This window comes from Eucyclogobius newberryi, unplaced genomic scaffold (assembly GCF_026437365.1).
Source record: "Eucyclogobius newberryi isolate DKJ021-1_F unplaced genomic scaffold, fEucNew1.0.hap1 SCAF_3, whole genome shotgun sequence".
Taxonomy (NCBI): Eukaryota; Metazoa; Chordata; class Actinopteri; order Gobiiformes; family Gobiidae; genus Eucyclogobius; species Eucyclogobius newberryi.
In genome coordinates, this window is record NW_027315945.1 from 1,272,385 (window position 1) to 1,292,188 (window position 19,804).

Here is a 19,804-nt window from a genome sequence, read left to right on the forward strand (position 1 = left end):
GTGACATTGAGCCCTTTTCTGGAAATGAAGAAACACTTTACCAAATGTGGTTTATGAAGATTTATTGACCAAATAATTAAACAGATATAGATGAATTTGGAATATGCAAATGAGCCAATAACAGATGGAGACGCTAGACATGATGGTTCTACATCTAATTGTGTGTTAGAGTTAATTCTAAGATGATATTATCAGCCAAACTGTGAAGTGCATTTATACGAACAGAACCAGAAGCTGTGATCCTGAGGAGACGGGCCTGTGTGGAGTCTGAGGGCCTGTTTGTCTGTGTTGCCTCCAGGGGTCCCTCAGGGGTCACTCAGGGGTCACTCAGGGGTCCCTCAGGGGTCACTCAGGGGTCACTCAGGGGTCCCTCAGGAGTCACTCAGGGGTCACTCAGGGGTCACGCTGCAGCTCGGTCCACACACTGACCAGAGCACAGCTCCTCTGGAGCTCCAGGCTCTCACAGTGTCAGGCCAAAGAAGCCCTGGATCAGGTTCAGTGCTCTGCGTTCTCATTGGCTCTGAGTGCTCTGCGTTCTCATTGGCTCTGAGTGCTCTGCGTTCTCATTGGCTCTGAGTGCTCTGCGTTCTCATTGGCTCTGAGGCGTTCCTCAGATAAAGGCTGGTCTGAAGAGATGCAAAAGGTCCTTTTCTTGGGTTTGTATGATTCAGTCTCAATCACGTAAAAAAATGGCACAGAATTCTTATTTATGAGAGAGAAAAGTTTGCTTCCGCAGGCGTGTCTCGGGTGAGAGGGGATGGTGACGCGTGCTTGCCCTTATGACGCGGTCTTGCACCCACCGCCCGTCAGTTTGGAGATTTGCGGAAAGGAGATTGTCTGTACTATAGCTAAAAACTGTGGAAATCAATAAAAAAAACACTCTGGGTACATATATGAAGCACAAATAGCAATGTAAGAAGGTTAAAAGCTGTGAAAAGTCGATTTTGCATGTTATGGGACCTTTAATTACTCAATACAATATTGGCTATGAAAAAAATATGGTCAAATTGTGTTCATAACATAATAAATGTAAAAACATCAAGCTGTTTGTTGAATACCAAGTTAAATACCATAATGCACTATGTACCACCCGAGGGTCACAACTCACCAAGCAATCACCACTCACCACGGATGGACTCAACGCAAGGTCAAGTACAAACTGACCAAACATCGGCCAGTAATACTACAAATATGACAGTGATATAAGTTCAAATGTACATTCTCTATTTAACTGAAAATGTAAAAGTAATAGTTATCCTTATTAATTCATCTTTTACTGTTCCTGACACGGTGCAAACATGTGAATTCCCTCAGAGAATGAATAGAACGTGAAGACCCCTCCTAACCACTTTTATATTATAATATCTATTATTATATTACTACATACATCATTATAATAGGCCTAGTTATTTTTCACTATTTGTTATATTTTATAACAAATCTAGTGGTGATTTTAAAATAAAATTAAAAGTTGATTAGAATATAACCACTTCTGCCCCACTCTAGTACTTAGTATTTTCTTCAGACTGTTTTTCAACTCTTTTAAAATTATTTATGAACCTTTTATTCCGTCAAATATGTTTTTATTGTAAATCTCTCCAGCCTTGTCATCTCCCAGTGGTACTTTTTGGGGTTATCGAAGAACCTTAGTTACTGACATAATCACACTAGCATTAGCATTGTTAGATTGTGGGGGAGTCTGTTTTCACCCAGGGTTTAGTCCTTCTGTTTGAATTGTTTAGTTCCCAAAGCCTCCCGGGTTTAGTCTCTTACAGCATCTGGCTCCTCCATTTAGTTCCTGTAACTCATCCATAAAGTATGAGACATGCTGCTCCGCCCCCTCCTCCATGCTGCTCCGCCCCCTCCTCCATGCTGCTCCGCCCCCTCCTCCATGCTGCTCCGCCCCCTCATCCTGCTTTCAGTTCCAGTATTTCGGCTTTGATTCGGGCAAATCGGCTTTCGTTGTTCCCTGCTTTGACTTCAGCTCTAAATGATGTCATGTTATGCTGCATTTCATGCAACATATGTACCACTTGTTGTAAATTGATGTCTTCTCTCCTGTCCATCCCATTCGGGACCAGGCGGTCCCGCCACGGACTGGACTCAGCTGTGTGGTTTGCTGTGTTAACAACGGGCTAACGCTTTAGCATTCCTCTCCCGATTCTACTTCAACAGCCCGCACTACCGCTGTACGTTTGTGTAAACAGGGTCCTATTTGCACATTAAACGTGAACATTAAACACAGCAGTACACGTTGTATTCCTTTGTGTGATCACCCTGGGTTACGGTTAGGGCACATCTTTATTATTCACAGGTGCAGGCCATTCATCATTTTGGGTTCAAACCATGTGACAACATAAACACATGTCACTCTTAACAGTTTGGCAGCTCAATAAGCGTAATACCGTGTCTGATATCGCAAATGTAACCCAATTTGTGTTTTTACCTTGAAATATGCTCTTTGCGAACTGCCTTGCTGTTATTTACACTGACCTACGGAAGCCCAGAGGAATGCGCTACAAGGAACTGGGGGTAATAAAATGTATTTTCTTCCAGACAATTCTACTTGAACCCCAAATTCGATTAAATCGATGTACAATGTACGATGTCCGATGTACATGAGAATTAAAATTTATTCAAATCTATTATATGATTATTTTTTGGCCATATTGCCCTGCTCTCGATGACAGATACGGAGCCGACTGTTGAGGACTAAAATGACTTTGGACATTTACAGAATGGGAAAATGTATGAACTTGGATATGGACACATTTGTAAGACATTGGGACAAGGATGAACACATTTGTAAGACATTGGGACATGGATGGACACATTTGTAAGACATTGGGACATGGATGAACACATTTGTAAGACATTGGGACATGGATGGACACATTTGTAAGACAATGGGACATGGATGAACACATTTGTAAGACATTGGGACATGGATGGACACATTTGTAAGACATTGGGACATGGATGGACACATTGGGGGACATATGTTGAACTCAGATCTCATACTCAGTCTGGTGTCTTCACTCTTGTCTTGGTTTGTTTTATTTGTTCTGTACATCTGTACATGTTTTCTGATCATCTTTTTTCTCTTTCACTTTAATTGCTGGATATCTTCTAATTCACCCTCCAGCTCAAATCATCCCGTTCAGATCCTGACTAAGCATAGCTCAGCATCAGGAGATGGATCTCCGGGTAATCCAGTGCTCCTGACAGTTTGCCTCAGACATTGAAGGATGATTGGTTAAATGCAGAGGACAAATTCCCCAATGGGACAATAATCTGCACCTTAACTTTACCTATAGTAACGTTTTCATTTTATTCAAACTGTCGCATCCATTTTTTCCAACATTGTCAAATTCAAAACTTCATAGTTCAGAGGGCAAGCAATAAATAAAACCCCTTTGATATGATCTAAGTGTTGCTGAAGCCGAGTCTAAAGATGATACTGGATATGTAACCTGTGACTAAACTGTTCATCCTGATTTCAACAGGCGATGTGCGATATGAACTCAATCCACGTGGGACTCTCCTGTGAATGCATATTATGTATTGTGTGTTTACCTGGTCATTCGACAGTTGTCGCACACCCAACCATGCTCCTTCTTGTTATAGCGGGAACAGGCCTTGCAGGTATACAGCTGACAGTCAAGGCACTGGCGTTTAGAGTTGAGCAGAAACTTGAACGGCTGCAGACAGCAAATGCACATGGAGTCCCCCAGTCCAGTCTGAGCACCCAGCAGCTCTCGCTTCGAGTCCTCCTTCTCAATACGAGTTTTCAGTTCCCTGCAAGACAGCAGACCGGTCTGAGTGTTAAGGGTAACCTGGAAGTTAACTTATATGGGAACTCAAAAAATCATAGATACGCCCTCCAACAAACAAAAAGTCAGCCTTATTGGACTGAAATTCCAACATGAATTTAATTTGCCTATTATTTTTTTGAACTAGTCCTAGGATTTTTTCCCAAATTACCTCAAAATTGGTCCATGTCATTTACGTGAGGCGTACAAAACCTGCAAATGTTTTTACACTCATTGTAGTTTTTACATAGAGCTCCCTCGAAAAAATATTTCTTTACTCTAGTGCCACTAAATATACCTTAAACATTTAGTTTTTACTGATATGCATACTATTTTACAAATCATTATTTGTAACTTCTACCCTGAATTGTCACATCAAGTTGAAATTTGAATCACTGTTCTTACTTATAACTTATACATCTGAAAAATCAAATCGATGAGACCTAAGTCCTAATTTGGACAATTTATACTATAATACTGATTAAAGAATAAAAAGTACTCAACCCAGCATGAACCTAAAAATGTATTTGCTGATAAACCAAAATATAAACGATGATATAAAAAATGATTCGACTGTTTAATTTTTTTCAACATGAGAATACATACTTTTTGATACCTTAAATTATAAATCCAACATCACAACTGAAATGATGCATACAGAAAACTCTAAAACCCTATGACAGACATTACAAATGTTACTGTTTAATCATGATCATGTGACTGCTATGAGGTCAAAGGTCCCGATCCAATCACGTGATTGGAAATCGGGCCCGATCACGTCGTTTCAGACTTGATCCATATCGGACGTCACGTCCCGATCACTGATCGGATATACATTTTACTCTTATTAGTTTGATCAGTGCTTTACATTTCAAGCTTATTATTATACATGAATCCAGTAGAAGTATCTCACCTCCGTATAACGCATGAATGGATCACAACATTTTACTGCCGTAAAGCCACTTTACAGAAGTAAACTTTAGTTTTGTTTTGCGCTGTGCAACCCTGCATGTCACAGCAGAGCATCAAACAGATTAAGGAAAAATGCTCAATAACTGTGACATCGACAAGTAACGGGTCCATGTCATTTTGTGCAACAAACGTTGCAAATATGAAGAAAGCCCTGGGTGAGACGACGTGTGGTTTGGGCGAGGGCGTCGTCACCAGTCTAGAGTACAGACACAGGGGTGTGGTTTGGGCGGAGCACAGACACGGGGGTGTGGTTTGGGCGGAGCACAGACACGGAGGTGTCGTCACCATTCTGGAGCAGAGACACAGGGGTGTGGTTTGGGCGGAGCACAGACACAGGGGTGTGGTTTGGGCGAAGTGCAGACACCGGGGTGTGGTTTGGGCGGAGCACAGACACGGGGTGTGGTTTGGGCGGAGCACAGACACGGGGGTGTGGTTTGGGCGGAGCACAGACACGGGGGTGTGGTTTGGGCGGAGCACAGACACAAGGGTGTGGTTTGGGCGGAGCACAGACACAAGGGTGTGGTTTGGGTGGAGCACAGACACGGGGTGTGGTTTGGGCGGAGCACAGACACGGGGTGTGGTTTGGGCGGAGCACAGACACGAGGGTGTGGTTTGGGGCGGAGCACAGACACAGGGGGCGGAGTGCGGGGCTGATAGTGCGGCATGATAGTCACCGTGGCGACCGCGAGGATCAGAACACTGACTCACTCCCGACTCGACGTTCAGACGGATTTAATCAAGAAAAACATACATTTTATTCTTCTTCACCAGAGTTTTAAGAGTTCTGAAAAGCACATTATGTCTTACTTTATGACACTTTGTTTATTTGTTTACTGCTGCTGGTGTTTGAAGTTGAGCTGCTATTTTTATTTAATTCAAATGTTGCTCCATTATTTCTTATTCAAGCTCAAAGACAGTTGCACTGTGTAAGTGTTACAAAGGAAGGAAGGGCTTGAAGGAAGCCCTAATCACAGCAAGTAAAAACACATGGCAATAAACAACAACAACAACAACAGCTTGCAGTCAGCTCTGCTTCAGATCCATCTATGGACCTGGCGAGTGTGAATACCATTAGTGCTGGACTGTTTGGTCTCACAATACAAAGCTAATCCTGCCAGATCAGCCCAACGAACAGCCGTAGGTCGTCCACCAAGGTCTTGCAGAGTTTTATGGTGACCACGCCCACTCAACGCTGTCAAAGTGCAGAATTAACAACCTCTGTTTAGTGTGCTTCACAAAATGTGGTCAACAGCCCACCCAGAACCAGAAACTAGATCCCTCACACTCGGGAGGCAGTGTAAGTGGTGAACAAGAAACCCTTAATGAAGCTTGAGCTTGTTTATGTGAATCTACGCTACGCTTGTTCTACGCTCTGGTCCAAGTGGATAATGTGGAGTTAAAGGGCATGATCGATAAGCTGTAGGAGACTGGACCCAAGATTGGAAAAGCCAAGTCAACAGAGTGTGTCCTTCTGGTTGGAAGTGGCGGCGAGCAGACATATCCAGGACTGTATTTTGCTCCCCATCTTAGCGTTAAACGCAATTGACGACATCGCAGGGTGTGGAATTCCAAACAAGAGGTGTGATTATGCCAAAATATGAGGTGAAGTGGCAAAGCGATTCAAAATGCTTCACACAACAGGAAAATAATGCATTAAAATCACAAAGACATGACAGAAATCACAAAATCTTCATTTCTATTCATTCAATTTACGTATTTTCCGGACTATAAGTCGCACCAGCCAAAAAGGCAAAATAGTGGAACCTCGGCCAAAACTATGAAAAAGGTGCAACTTATAGTCCGGAAAAACAGTAACAATTTTGCTGACATGTATCATACATTTTTTCCGTGCTCAGTGATCCGCCAGATGGAAAACCAAATCTCTTGGACCACACTGGCCCACACTGGCCCACACTGGCCCACACTGGCCCACACTCCAGACACTCCTTCTCATTTGACATTGCCAGTGTGACAGGCGTCTCCAGGATGGGCACGTCCCATGTTTGACGGTCCCTGGACGTCAGCGCGCACAATGGCCTTTTGTGTCCAGCGGAATTATGTTCCAATTATAATTGTGTCTAAATAGTAGTCAAATAGTAAAGTATTTCTCGAAAGAAAGACCTTTTGATTTAAAGAAATGTATATCTGATCTCTCTGTTTTTTGTTTTTTTATTTCTTAAATTAAAAAACAAAAAATACATTTAAATATTAGAAAATGAAAACAAGACACAAAATAATATCTTAACATCAGCTACTGGTTCAGTGCTGACTCATTCCTTGTGCTATTGTTTTTAATGCGTGTTTTTGCAGTGAAGTCACATGACAGAGTACTGAGTCCCAGGGGCTGCTGGGAATCGCTTTCGCATAAAGACTCTTTGTCTGAGGATTGCCCTGTGACTTAAGTGTGACTCAGTCTGAATAAACAATTCTTTCTACAAGAAATCCCCCCCCCCCAAAAAAAGAGCACCACCTGCTAAAAAGGACGACATTAACCCTAACCCTTACAGTACTTTTCTGTTCCTCAAAGCATTCACACATTTTGATATAAAATGAGAAATGACAAAATGATCATAATTGAAAACTTATCTCACATATAATTTATAGAAGAAACGTATGCTAAAGTGTTTTTTTTTTCCTTTTTCTTAGATTAACCATAAAACAAAGAACCATACAGAACAATACAGAACTATACAGAACTATACAGAACAATACAGAACTATACAGAACAATACAGAACTATACAGAACTATACAGAACAATACAGAACAATACAGAACAATACAGAACTACACAGAACTACACAGAACTATACAGAACTATACAGAACAATACAGAACAATACAGAACTATACAGAACTATACAGAACTATACAGAACAATACAGAACAATACAGAACAATACAGAACTACACAGAACTACACAGAACTATACAGAACTATACAGAACAATACAGAACAATACAGAACAATACAGAACTATACAGAACTATACAGAACAATACAGAACTATACAGAACAATACAGAACTATACAGAACTATACAGAACTATACAGAACAATACAGAACTATACAGAACTATACAGAACAATACAGAACAATACAGAACTATACAGAACTATACAGAACAATACAGAACAATACAGAACTACACAGAACTATACAGAACTATACAGAACAATACAGAACAATACAGAACTATGCAGAACAATACAGAACTATACAGAACTATACAGAACAATACAGAATTATACAGAACTATACAGAACAATACAGAACTATACAGAACAATACAGAACTATACAGAACTATACAGAACAATACAGAACAATACAGAACTACACAGAACTACACAGAACTATACAGAACTATACAGAACAATACAGAACAATACAGAACAATACAGAACTATACAGAACTATACAGAACTATACAGAACAATACAGAACTATACAGAACTATACAGAACAATACAGAACTATACAGAACAATACAGAACTATACAGAACTATACAGAACTATACAGAACTACACAGAACTACACAGAACTATACAGAACTATACAGAACCATACAGAACAATACAGAACAATACAGAACTATACAGAACAATACAGAACTATACAGAACTATACAGAACAATACAGAACTATACAGAACAATACAGAACTATACAGAACTATACAGAACAATACAGAACTATACAGAACAATACAGAACTATACAGAACTATACAGAACCATACAGAACTATACAGAACTATACAGAACTATATAGAACCATACAGAACTATACAGAACAATACAGAACTATACAGAACTATACAGAACTATACAGAACTATATAGAACCAGACAGAACTATATAGAACACAACCAAAGAGATAAATATCAAAATGAGAACACAAGTAGACCCTAAACTCAGACCAGCTAAATATGAAAAGAAACACAATCACATTCACAGTTAGGCTTGAGAAATGAGTTTGTTTCCCTTCCTGATTTGTATTTATTTGTATGTTTGTCACGCTTCAAAGTTTTAGATCAACAAATTTAAATGTTAGTTAAATACAACACACAAAGTGAACATACAATTTAGTTTTTAAACTGTTTATATGTTTTTTAGACAAAAGAAAATCCAAACCCACGTGGCCCTGTGTGAAAAAGGGTTTGCCCCTCGTTAAAAGTAGACCAAAAGATCCTCAAAAGCTGGACACCAAGCTCTCCACACCTGTAGTGAGGACTTCCAAGAAGTGGACCAGTGAGACACTAGAGGAGCTACGCAACATTACAGACTGGGACTTATAACAACACAGACCAAAGTCACCTTCAACAACGACAAACCCTCGTTCACACCAAAACTGTGGCAGTTAAGGCGGCAGAAGAAGGCAGCGCACAAGGCCGGTGAAAGAGAGCGCTCGAGAGCTAGAAGACAATACGTGTTTGGAGCAGCAGTTTTCTGACGACAATCTCTGTGTGGACCCTTCACACAAACTACAAGCCTTGAGCCCCCCACGCTGCAGATGACCACAAACTGGCCAAAGAACTCAATACCTTTTACTCAATGTTTGAGACCACTCCACCTCCCTCACTGTGGCCACCCCTACCAACCCAACCCCAGACCCCCCACCTCCCCCACCAATCTCTGAGTTAAAAAACAAGATGTGAACAGACATTTTTAACACCTCCTAGAGTCATGCCATGTCCCAGCTTCAAGTTGTCCATCATCGTCCCTGTCCCCAAGAAGCCCCGGATCACTGGACTTACTGACTACAGACCTGTGGCGCTGACTTCTGTAGTCATGAAGTCATTTGAACGCCTGGCTTGGCCCCAACTCCTTCACCTCCTTCCTGCTGGACCCCCTGCTGGGGTCTGTAGATGACGTATTAAACTGGACTCCCCGGGAACCTACACCAGGATCCTGTTTGTGGACTTCAGCTCTGCTCCAGGACAAGCTCTCCCAGCTCAACGTGCCTGACTCCACCTGCTGGTGGAGCGCTGACTCCACCTGCAGGGGGAGCGCTGACTCCACCTGCAGGGGGAGCGCTGACTCCACCTGCAGGTGGAGCACAGGTGAGCACTGACTCCACCTGCAGGGGGAGTACTGACTTCCTGATGGATCGATGGCGGCGCATGCGGCGGGGGAAGAATGTCTCATTTGCTGAAGGCAAATCCAGATCTTCAAAAAGAACATTGTACAGCAGTTATATTTTAGCCCAGTACGTTTACTGCAATATTATTCAAACTTTTACTATTATAATACAGCATATTTAATGAGGCACATATGTTGCCAATATCATTTCACAGTTTCATCAGCTCTTTGATAACTTCACACTCTCACTAGAAGCACAATCAGCTGTGCACTATAGATTCTAGAGCACTATAGATTCTAGAGCACTATTGATTCTATAGCACTAAAGATTCTAGGGCACTATAGATTCTAGAGCACAGCTGATTGTGTAAACATTTCTTTGAGGCTGTGGGACAATAAATGGTCCTGACATTAGATTGTAGTCACTCATTTCACTGTCCGAGTCAGTAATTTAAGTTTTGTATCTAAGTAATTGGATCTCAAATGCATCAAAGTATTTTTAAAGTCTCATTTCAAAGTGGATGAGATCTCTTGTTAGCATTAGCTCGTAGCCTAGCTCTCTGCTAGTTGAGCAGAACAACAACAAAAACTAACCCTTCTGACAGCCCTGCTGCTGCTTCTTCTTCTGGCCCCTTCATGTGTCCCTACTCTTCTCCACATGTCCTCTGTCTTCTGGCCCCTTCATGTGTCCCTACTCTTCTGCACATGTCTTCTGTCTTCTGGTCCCTTCATGTGTCCCTACTCTTCTGCACATGTCTTCTGTCTTCTGGTCCCTTCATGTGTCCCTACTCTTCTGCAGATGTCCTCTGTCTTCTGGCCCCTTCATGTGTCCCTACTCTTCTGCACATGTCCTCTGTCTTCAGGCCCCTTCATGTGTCCCTACTCTTCTGCACATGTCTTCTGTCTTCTGGTCCCTTCATGTGTCCCTACTCTTCTGCAGATGTCCTCTGTCTTCTGGCCCCTTCATGTGTCCCTACTCTTCTGCAGATGTCCTCTGTCTTCAGGCCCCTTCATGTGTCCCTACTCTTCTGCACATGTCCTCTGTCTTCTGGCTCCTTCATGTGTCCCTACTCTTCTGCAGATGTCCTCTGTCTTCAGGCCCCTTCATGTGTCCCTACTCTTCTGCAGATGTCCTCTGTCTTCAGGCCCCTTCATGTGTCCCTACTCTTCTGCAGATGTCCTCTGTCTTCTGGCCCCTTCATGTGTCCCTACTCTTCTGCACATGTCCTCTGTCTTCAGGCTCCTTCATGTGTCCCTACTCTTCTGCACATGTCTTCTGTCTTCTGGTCCCTTCATGTGTCCCTACTCTTCTGCAGATGTCCTCTGTCTTCTGGCCCCTTCATGTGTCCCTACTCTTCTGCAGATGTCCTCTGTCTTCAGGCCCCTTCATGTGTCCCTACTCTTCTTCAACTATCAACACATAGATTTTAATTGTCTCAAAGTTGTAATAACTTACCCCACAGTCCAGTCTCCTCTGATCCTCCTCCCGGCTCGTCCTTCTTGTCTTCCACCAAAGACAAGCCATAAGCTCCTTGTGTTGACACACCGCACATCGTCTGCCATTGTTGTGGTGCCGGTTCTTCTCGGGGGAAATGTGTCCGTACGTCACCGGAGCGTCATCTCTGATTTGCTGCTGCGCCACCGCACCGCAGAAAAGCTCAACAATCTGAACTTATTTGCGGCGAACTGTTTTGAGGCATTGAATCTTATACGCCCGTCACAGCGTCTCGAGCGGAAAACGCAAAAGCGCGCCCGCCGCGCTCCACGGCGAATTGCGCCGCAAATAAGTGGAAACCGCGCCGCAAAAACGCAGGAGGTGCTCGACGCGGTGCTACACAGAGATTTTGTAGACGCTTATGCCGCACCGGTCTGAACGGGGCATTAGGAATGGCGCGAGACCCCTGGTGGCATAACCTTAAAAGCCGTCTAATGTGGCTGAATGACCACAATTCTGCAAAGTTGAGTGGGGCAGAATTCCTCCACAGCGCTGTAATAGACTCATTGCAAGTTATAGCAAATGCTTGATTGCATGTGTTGCTGTTAAGGCTTGCCCAACCAGTTATTAGGTTTAGGGGGCAATTACTTTTTCACACAGGGCTATGTAGGTGTGTGACAAACAGGGGGGTAAGGGAGTCCCACTTTGTCAATTTTTAGACAGAAACGCAAAAGAGCTTGATGCTGTCCTTGAAACCTTCAGTCTTACTCAGCATGTGTGTGGCCCCACCCACAGCAGAGAGGCTCCACCCACAACAGAGAGGCCCCGCCCACAGCAGAGTGGCCCCGCCCACAGCAGAGGGCACACGCTAAATCTCATAATTACAAAGGGGGTAAATATTTCAAATGTCAATGTGGTCGATGCTGATCATTTCTGTGTCTTTGACATGTCTGTTTTTCCCAAACCACCAGCTTGTCCTGCTGCTGTTCTGAGGCTGGTCCTGCAGCTGTTCAGAGGCTGGTCCTGCAGCTGTTCAGAGGAGACACATAAATGATGGCACAGGTGCACTGTTTATGGAAATGATAAACTTCGAAAATGTGTTTTGAATGTTCTGGACACCATCGCCCCTATGAAGGCTAAAATGGTTAAAAATAAGCAGAAGTTGCCATGGAGACATGATGATTGGGTCAGGGCACAGAAAAGGGAGTGTCACAGGGCCGAACGGAAATGGCGCAAGTCAAAGCTCCAGGTTCAAAAAGAGATTTACAAAGAGAAGCTGAGCATGTACAACCTAATCTTATGTAGAACTAAGATATTTTTCTGAAATTATTGGAAGCTGCAGTAACAACGGGCGTGTCCTGTTGCCAGAGTAACAGATGAACAAACCCTCCAGCTCAGCTGCCGTTAGAACTCATTTCCACATCAAGTGTAATGAGTTTGCATCATTCTTTAATGGCAAAGTTCAGGGCATTAAAATTGATATAAATCCCACAAAGCAAAAAATGACCCTAAAACCACCAAGACATTTAGAGCTAACTCACTTTGCACCTGTAACTGACAAAACTGTCCAAGAGATCATCACCAGAGTTCATCTACATGCTGCCTTCATGTGTGAGCCTCCAGATTTCTAAAGTCTGTGCTGAACAGTTTGTTAGCATCACTCACTCACATAGTTAACATGTCGCTTCAATCTGGAACATTCCCAATGTCTTTGAAAACTGCGGTCATAAAGCCTCTCCTGAAGAAGAGCAGGGGTCAGGGGGAGTGGTCATAAAGCCTCTCCTAAAGAAGAGCAGTCTTAATGCTGCAGTCCTGAGTCAGGACCGGCCCATCTCTAATCTGACATTTTGGGACAAAGTCCTTGAAAAGGTCGTTTACAACAGTCACAGATTTCCTCTTAATAAACAACTCATTTGATGTTTTTCAGTCAGGTTTTAGACCTCATCACAGCACTGAGACTGCTCTTGTCATGGTGACTGAGACTGCTGTAGTCATGGTGACTGAGACTGCTGTTGTCATGGTGACTGAGACTGCTGTTGTCATGGTGACAAATGACATCCTCCTGAACACTGACACGGGCAAAGCCTCAGTCTTAATTCTGTTGATCTGATGCTGCTTTTGACACTGACGATCATGTGACCCTCTTACAGAGACTAGAGGACTGGGTGGGCATCACTTGCCCCGCCCTAAACTGGTTAAGGTCCCATCTGGAAGACAGGAAGTACTTTGTGTCTCAGACCACATGCCCCTGACCTGTGGAGTGCCCCAAGGGTCAATCCTTGGACCCCTTCTGTTCAACCTCTACATGCTGCCGTTAGGTCACATGATACGCAGTGAAAATGTGTCCTATCACAATGATGCAGACGAGTCAGATCTATGTTTCACTGTCGCAGGTGAATATGGACCAGTGGATTCACTCTGTCACTGCATCCAACAGATCAGTGTGTGGACCGGCCTCCTGCTGGTGCCAGAGGGCCTCCCGCTGGTGCCAGAGGGCCTCCTGCTGGTGCCAGAGTCAGGACTAAACATGGACCGGCCTCCTGCTGGTGCCAGAGTCAGGACTAAACATGGACCGGCCTCCTGCTGGTGCCAGAGTCAGGACTAAACATGGACCGGCCTCCTGCTTATGCCAGAGTCAGGACTAAACATGGACCGGCCTCCTGCTGGTGCCAGAGTCAAGACTAAACATGGACCAGCCTCCTGTTGGTGCCAGAGTCAGGACTAAACATGGACCGGCCTCCTGCTGATGTCAGAATCAGGACTAAACATGGACCGGCCTCCTGCTGGTGCTAGAGTCAGGACTAAACATGGACCGGCCTCCTGCTGGTGCCAGAGTCAGGACTAAACATGGACCGGCCTCCTGCTGGTGCTAGAGTCAGGACTAAACATGGACCAGCCTCCTGTTGGTGCCAGAGTCAGGACTAAACATGGACCGGCCTCCTGCTGGTTCCAGAGTCAGGACTAAACATGGACCGGCCTCCTGCTGGTGCCAGAGTCAGGACTAAACATGGACCGGCCTCCTGCTGGTGCTAGAGTCAGGACTAAACATGGACTGGCCTCCTGCTGGTGCCCAGAGTCAGGACTAAACATGGACCGGCCTCCTGCTGGTGCCAGAGTCAGGAGTAAACATGGACCGGCCTCCTGCTGGTGCCAAAGTCAGGACTAAACATGGACCGGCCTCCTGCTGGTGCCAGAGTCAGGACTAATCATGGAGCGGCCTCCTGCTGGTGCCAGAGTCAGGACTAAACATGGACCGGCCTCCTGCTGGTGCCGGAGTCAGGACTAAACATGGACCGGCCTCCTGCTGGTGCCAGAGTCAGGACTAAAATCTGGAACATTCTTCCTGAAGATGTGAGACAGGCTCTACTCTGACAATGTTCAAATCTAAGATAAAAAAACAGTTTTGTTTAGCCGGTCATGTGACTGAAATGCATTGGGTTTTCTCTGCACTCTTCTCTTTCATGTCTTAAACTGTTTTAAGATTCTGATCACAAGGAAATGTTCTTTGTGATTTTAATGCGTTTTTTCTGTTTTGTGAAGCACTTTGAATTGCCTTGTGTATGAAATGTGCGACACAAATAAACTTGCCTTGCCATCCGTGAAAAGCATCCACGATGAAACAAAACAAGTGGATAAGGAAATAGTGATGACAGAAACAGCGTAAGCAGCATGATTCGGAGCAACATAGCTAGAATGAGTCAGAGATTGGAGCAGTGTGGCATGCATGGGCTCAGTTTTAAATAGCATGGCTAGTTTGGGGTGGCTCAGGAGGCAAAAACTCGGCATAGAGTCCCTGGTAAAGACACCCCCAGTAGGTGTCTTATTGCGTTGAATGCGATCCCTTCCATAACCATCAAAGAAATCAATGAGCTGATATACACCTCAGTAGCAGGAAACCTAGAGCTGATTGGCTGTAAGAGAAACCATGGGAGCCATGAAAAACAATACCCACTATGGAAACGAAAGTTAGAGGCTAAAATTAAGCAAGGGCTCAGAGAAGTGAGCCAAGTAACAGAGGCTGAGAGAGGTGCAATGTAAAAACAAGTACAAAAGAGGTACAACCAGATGCCCATACCTGAAGCACTTGAAACTGCAAAGGCTCCAAATCTTGGCCAGCACAAGAGACAATGAGGCCAGACAAATAAATAAGCTGTTCGCAACTCAACAATGAAAATGTACGCTCAATGGTAGGGTAATAATGGCAGAGCAGAACAGGATCCAGGATGAAACATCAAAGATCCTTAAGTACATCAAGGACAAGGCCCCAACAGATGATGTGCTAAGTGAATGTCTCAGGCAATGAGGAACAAATGATGAGTTGCTGGAGGGACCATCATCGGAGGACACGCCCCTACATGGGATGTACTACAGGAACATAACTGAAGTGGCTGATATCAAGAAATCCTACAAATGGCTAGAGCGGGCTGGTCTGAAGGACAGAGGCCCTGATCATGGCAGCACAGGCCCTGAACACCAGATCAATAGAGATGCAGATCTACCACATCAGACAAGACCTAAGGTGTAGGCTGTGTAAAAAGGCCCTGAGATAATCCTGCACATAACTGCAAGGTGTAAGATGCTGGTAGAGAAAAGATATACGAAGCGCCATAACCAAGTGGCTGGCATAGTGTACCGGAACATCTGTGCGAAGTATGGACTAGAACCCCCAAGGTCAAAGTTGGAAACACCTCCAAAGGCGGTGGAGAATGACCAATCCAAGATCCTGTGGGACTTCCAGATACAGACAGACAGAATGGCAATGGCAAACCAACCTGAAATTGTGGTGGTGGATAGACAGCAAAGGAAAGCTGTTGTGGTTGATGTGGTTGCAACATCAGGAAAAAGGAACACGAGAAACTACAACAATATGATTTGGTCACAGCCTACATTGTTGTTCTTTGGCAAAAGACTGATACTAACCCGAGGCGCTGCTCCTCCGTCTTCCTTAGGTTGAAGTCTCTCTGGATGACCTCCCACACATGCTTGGCCTCCTCATCTGTCAGACGAGAAAGGTCCAGCTTCCTTTCCATGATTTGCTCAAATTCTGTCACATAAAATTGCAAAATCAGTTAACTTTTTACTGCTAGAAAACTAATAATATAGGTTGCGTTATGTGACATTTCAACCCTAGAATGCTTGTAGATCGGTAAAAGGCAAAATGAAGTGTGATTGCAATGGAGGAAGGGGAATTACCCACAGAATACCACGCAATGTGCAATGTCAGAGCTTCATTTAATGGACAAATATTATGCATTATTTATTTTATTATTAGCCTTTAAATATCCTCTTGAGTACTATTAGTTTAGTATATCATAGTTTAGAAAAAAAGAGAAACTGGGACTTCTGGGTATGACTGACTAGTCGCTCTGCTACGCCCTGCTGCCAATATTTGCCTTTAAAATCTCCTTTTCGCCCACAAACCAAGGAGCAAGATAAATAAGAGTGGACTAAACCCAGAAAAGGCAAGGGAGTCCAGGTCCCGCAGAAACAGGACAACACGGAGGGCTTCCTCCAAACGATCATTCCGGAGCTTATATCTGGAACTGGAGTTGCTGTCCCTTTTATTACTATAAAAAGAGCACATCACCTGGGCCAACTAAGACAAGAAGCTGAAAAACCATCAGGCCTGATAATTAAGTTTCTTAACCACTGTGAGAAGAAGGGCGACATGAAGGCTGCAAAAGCTAAAGGAGACCTCCAATACAAAGGCAAGGAGGTCTTTATTATACAAGACCTACCATATATAAAATGTATCAACAATGAGCAAAGTTTCACCATGCCTGTCAGGAATTCAGGAGGAAACAACTTAGGCTTCTCACATTCAGAAGCTCATCTTGTGACTTTTGAAGATAAAAAACACCAGAAGAAGCAGAAGTGCTCCTCAGAAAAGTACAGAACACAGATAACTGAATAGCACCAAGAGATGGATCCATCAACGTGGGGAATGCAAGTTCCAGTTATGGTTACATAGTAATGTTGTTTTGAAGACACTGATGGTTGTTGAGTGACATGTTTGTTTTTGGTATCTGACTTTATCCTATCTTAGAAGCAATATTGTTGCTATGAAGAAGCAGAACAGAAAAACTCTTCCTTTGAATAATTGTCCTCTTTTCGCTTCTTTTGGTTATTAATTGACTGTCACAGTGATGATAATGTCACCAAATTGAAGATGGCATTTACATACATGCCTTATACTTTTGAGACACTCAGCTTCATTAGTTACTTTCACTCATCCGAGTGCTAAATGTGGGAGACAAAAATCCAGAGGAAGGCGGAGGAGCGTGATTTGGGGAGGTAGTGTGTCTAGTTCTTTGAGAGGATTGGCACCAGGAGAAGGCTGGAAGACATTCGGGGGGGTGCCCCCATTTCAGTCACATTTTTCTGAAAACTTCCCTGTCCATCATTTGCAATGCTGCTAAAGCTGTTTTGAGAAGAAACGTTTCAGCCATTGATTAGGCAAAAAAGAAACAAAGGGGGGAAAGGCTAAATGATCTGCAAGAAAAACTAAACTTGCTGGAGGTCGGGCATGTCAGGAAAGGGGAATACTCTAGAGCTTCAGGGTGTTAGAAACATAAGAGGAGAAATTAATGATCATATATATAATTTAAATGTATATGTATGTATCTATGTGTGTATATATATATATATATGTGTATATATATATATATATATATATATATATATAATATATATGTATGTATGTGTATATATATATATACATTTAAATTTTGAAAAAATGAAGAAACAATGGCGCTTCAGTCTAAATGTGTTTCATAATTAACTGCAAAGAGCAAACAACTTTATGAAGAAACAACATTGTTTCATGGCTCAATGCTCTAAAATGTGGGCATATCATGCATTATTGTGGCCCTGTTTTTGGACACCTTTGCATTGAAATAACTATACCTAGCCTAATAAAGTCAGTTTGCAAAAGACAATACACAAGACAGACAGTTATATTGTAAGTGCTATAAAGTGTTTTCTGCTTTTTGAAGAAGACATGATTACTCAAACCTAAGTTAATGAAGCAAAACACAACTTGGGTTTAATTGTTTTAGGGTACAACATAAATGCCAAGTTAAACCTTTTTTAACGTCAATTTTGTATACTATATTTATTTAAAGGAAAAATAAAGAGAGAGTCAAAGAAATAATTGCAACTTTAAATTAGATCAAGTCAAGCAAGATTTTTAATGCGAATTAATGGAACAATATTAAATTATATTCTGGAGAATGCAATAACCTACAAATCCAAACAAATCACTGCTGATTCAAGAGATTAGGCTTGGTTCCAAAAATGTCTGAACAGATTGGATTACATTTTGAGGGATTTGAATGATTAGCAGGACTTACCGTGCGATGGTGAAGCGTCTGAACAGAAGTGATCCAGAGTCAGCTCATCACATGACCCACACCCTGCTCATGACATCACCAAAGCTCATGGGCTGGGGCCAACAACCCGCCTGCAAGAGCCAGAAGGGCTGCACACAGACACATTTATGGAGGGCTTCCTAGAAATCAACTGTAATTGTTAATTTTGTAACATCTGCTTTTGACAAGACATATTCTGACAAGTAATAAAAAGTGAGTATAGTTTTAACACCGTCTTACCATAAACCAGGCATGTCCAAACTACGGCCCAGGGCCAAATGCGGCCCTCAGACCAATTTTTGTTAGCCCTCCGGCATCCTGCTAAGTCGGTCCAAACAATAAAAAGTAGTACTTTTTACTGTAAACTTGGAAAGATTCAAGCATTTTGATGTTATATCAATCTAATATTTATGTTCCAAGTCTTATTAAAGGTGTGGAGGCATCGAAACAATGCCAAATGCAAAATGTTGAATTATTCACTTTGTCATTCAACAAATTTGATATTGTTGGGTTGTTTGTGGCCCTCTGCTCCGTATAAGTTTCAAAATGCGGCCCCAACACACAGACATAGACACACAGACAACCATTCACTCTCACAGTCATTCACTAGGGCCAATTTAGAGTTGACACATGCCCGACACATGCATGTGTTTGGACGATGGGTGGAGCCTGAGAACCCGGAGAGAACCCACGGTAACACGGGGAGAACATGCAGACTCCACCCAGAGAGATCATGTGATGCTGGCCCTTTTTTTTTTAATTGCACATGCGCAAATTCACCACACTCAGCCCCCACCCTCCTGTTGTTTCCAAGAGGCCGCCTCCCATCAGACCAGGTGCAGAAGCACAAACAGCCCCGCCTCTACAGCCCCGCCTCTACAGCCCCGCCTCTACAGCCCCGCCTCTACAGCCCCGCCTCTACACATGTGTTTGTTTATTACCACGACAGATCTCATCATCTCTCGTCTCCTCAGATTTCCGTCTCTTCTGAGCTGGAACACAATCTTTCTCTGTGTCTGTCATCTTTGTAACTGAAGGAACTCACTAAACACACATCTGTATATCAACCACACATGTGCAGCCATGGAAACATGCCGCTATGGGAACCAGGCTGCAGGTGTGCAGTAGGAC

The 19,804-nt window shown here is 43.3% G+C and overlaps 1 protein-coding gene across 2 annotated transcripts in view; it reads right to left on the minus strand.

Annotated features, from left to right (window-relative positions):
- mlpha (melanophilin a) overlaps window positions 1-18,700 on the minus strand; it is a 67,183-nt gene extending 48,483 nt beyond the window's left edge. For both annotated transcript variants that reach the window (XM_072459968.1, XM_072459967.1), the window contains exons 1-3: window positions 18,656-18,700; window positions 16,224-16,347; window positions 3,577-3,798 (exon numbers count right to left, since the gene is read on the minus strand). In XM_072459968.1, the coding sequence (XP_072316069.1) occupies window positions 3,577-3,798; window positions 16,224-16,333 (332 nt within the window). In that variant the 5' untranslated portion in view covers window positions 16,334-16,347; window positions 18,656-18,700. The remainder of the gene's footprint in view (window positions 1-3,576; window positions 3,799-16,223; window positions 16,348-18,655) is intronic.
- Window positions 18,701-19,804: the final 1,104 nt, after the last annotated feature.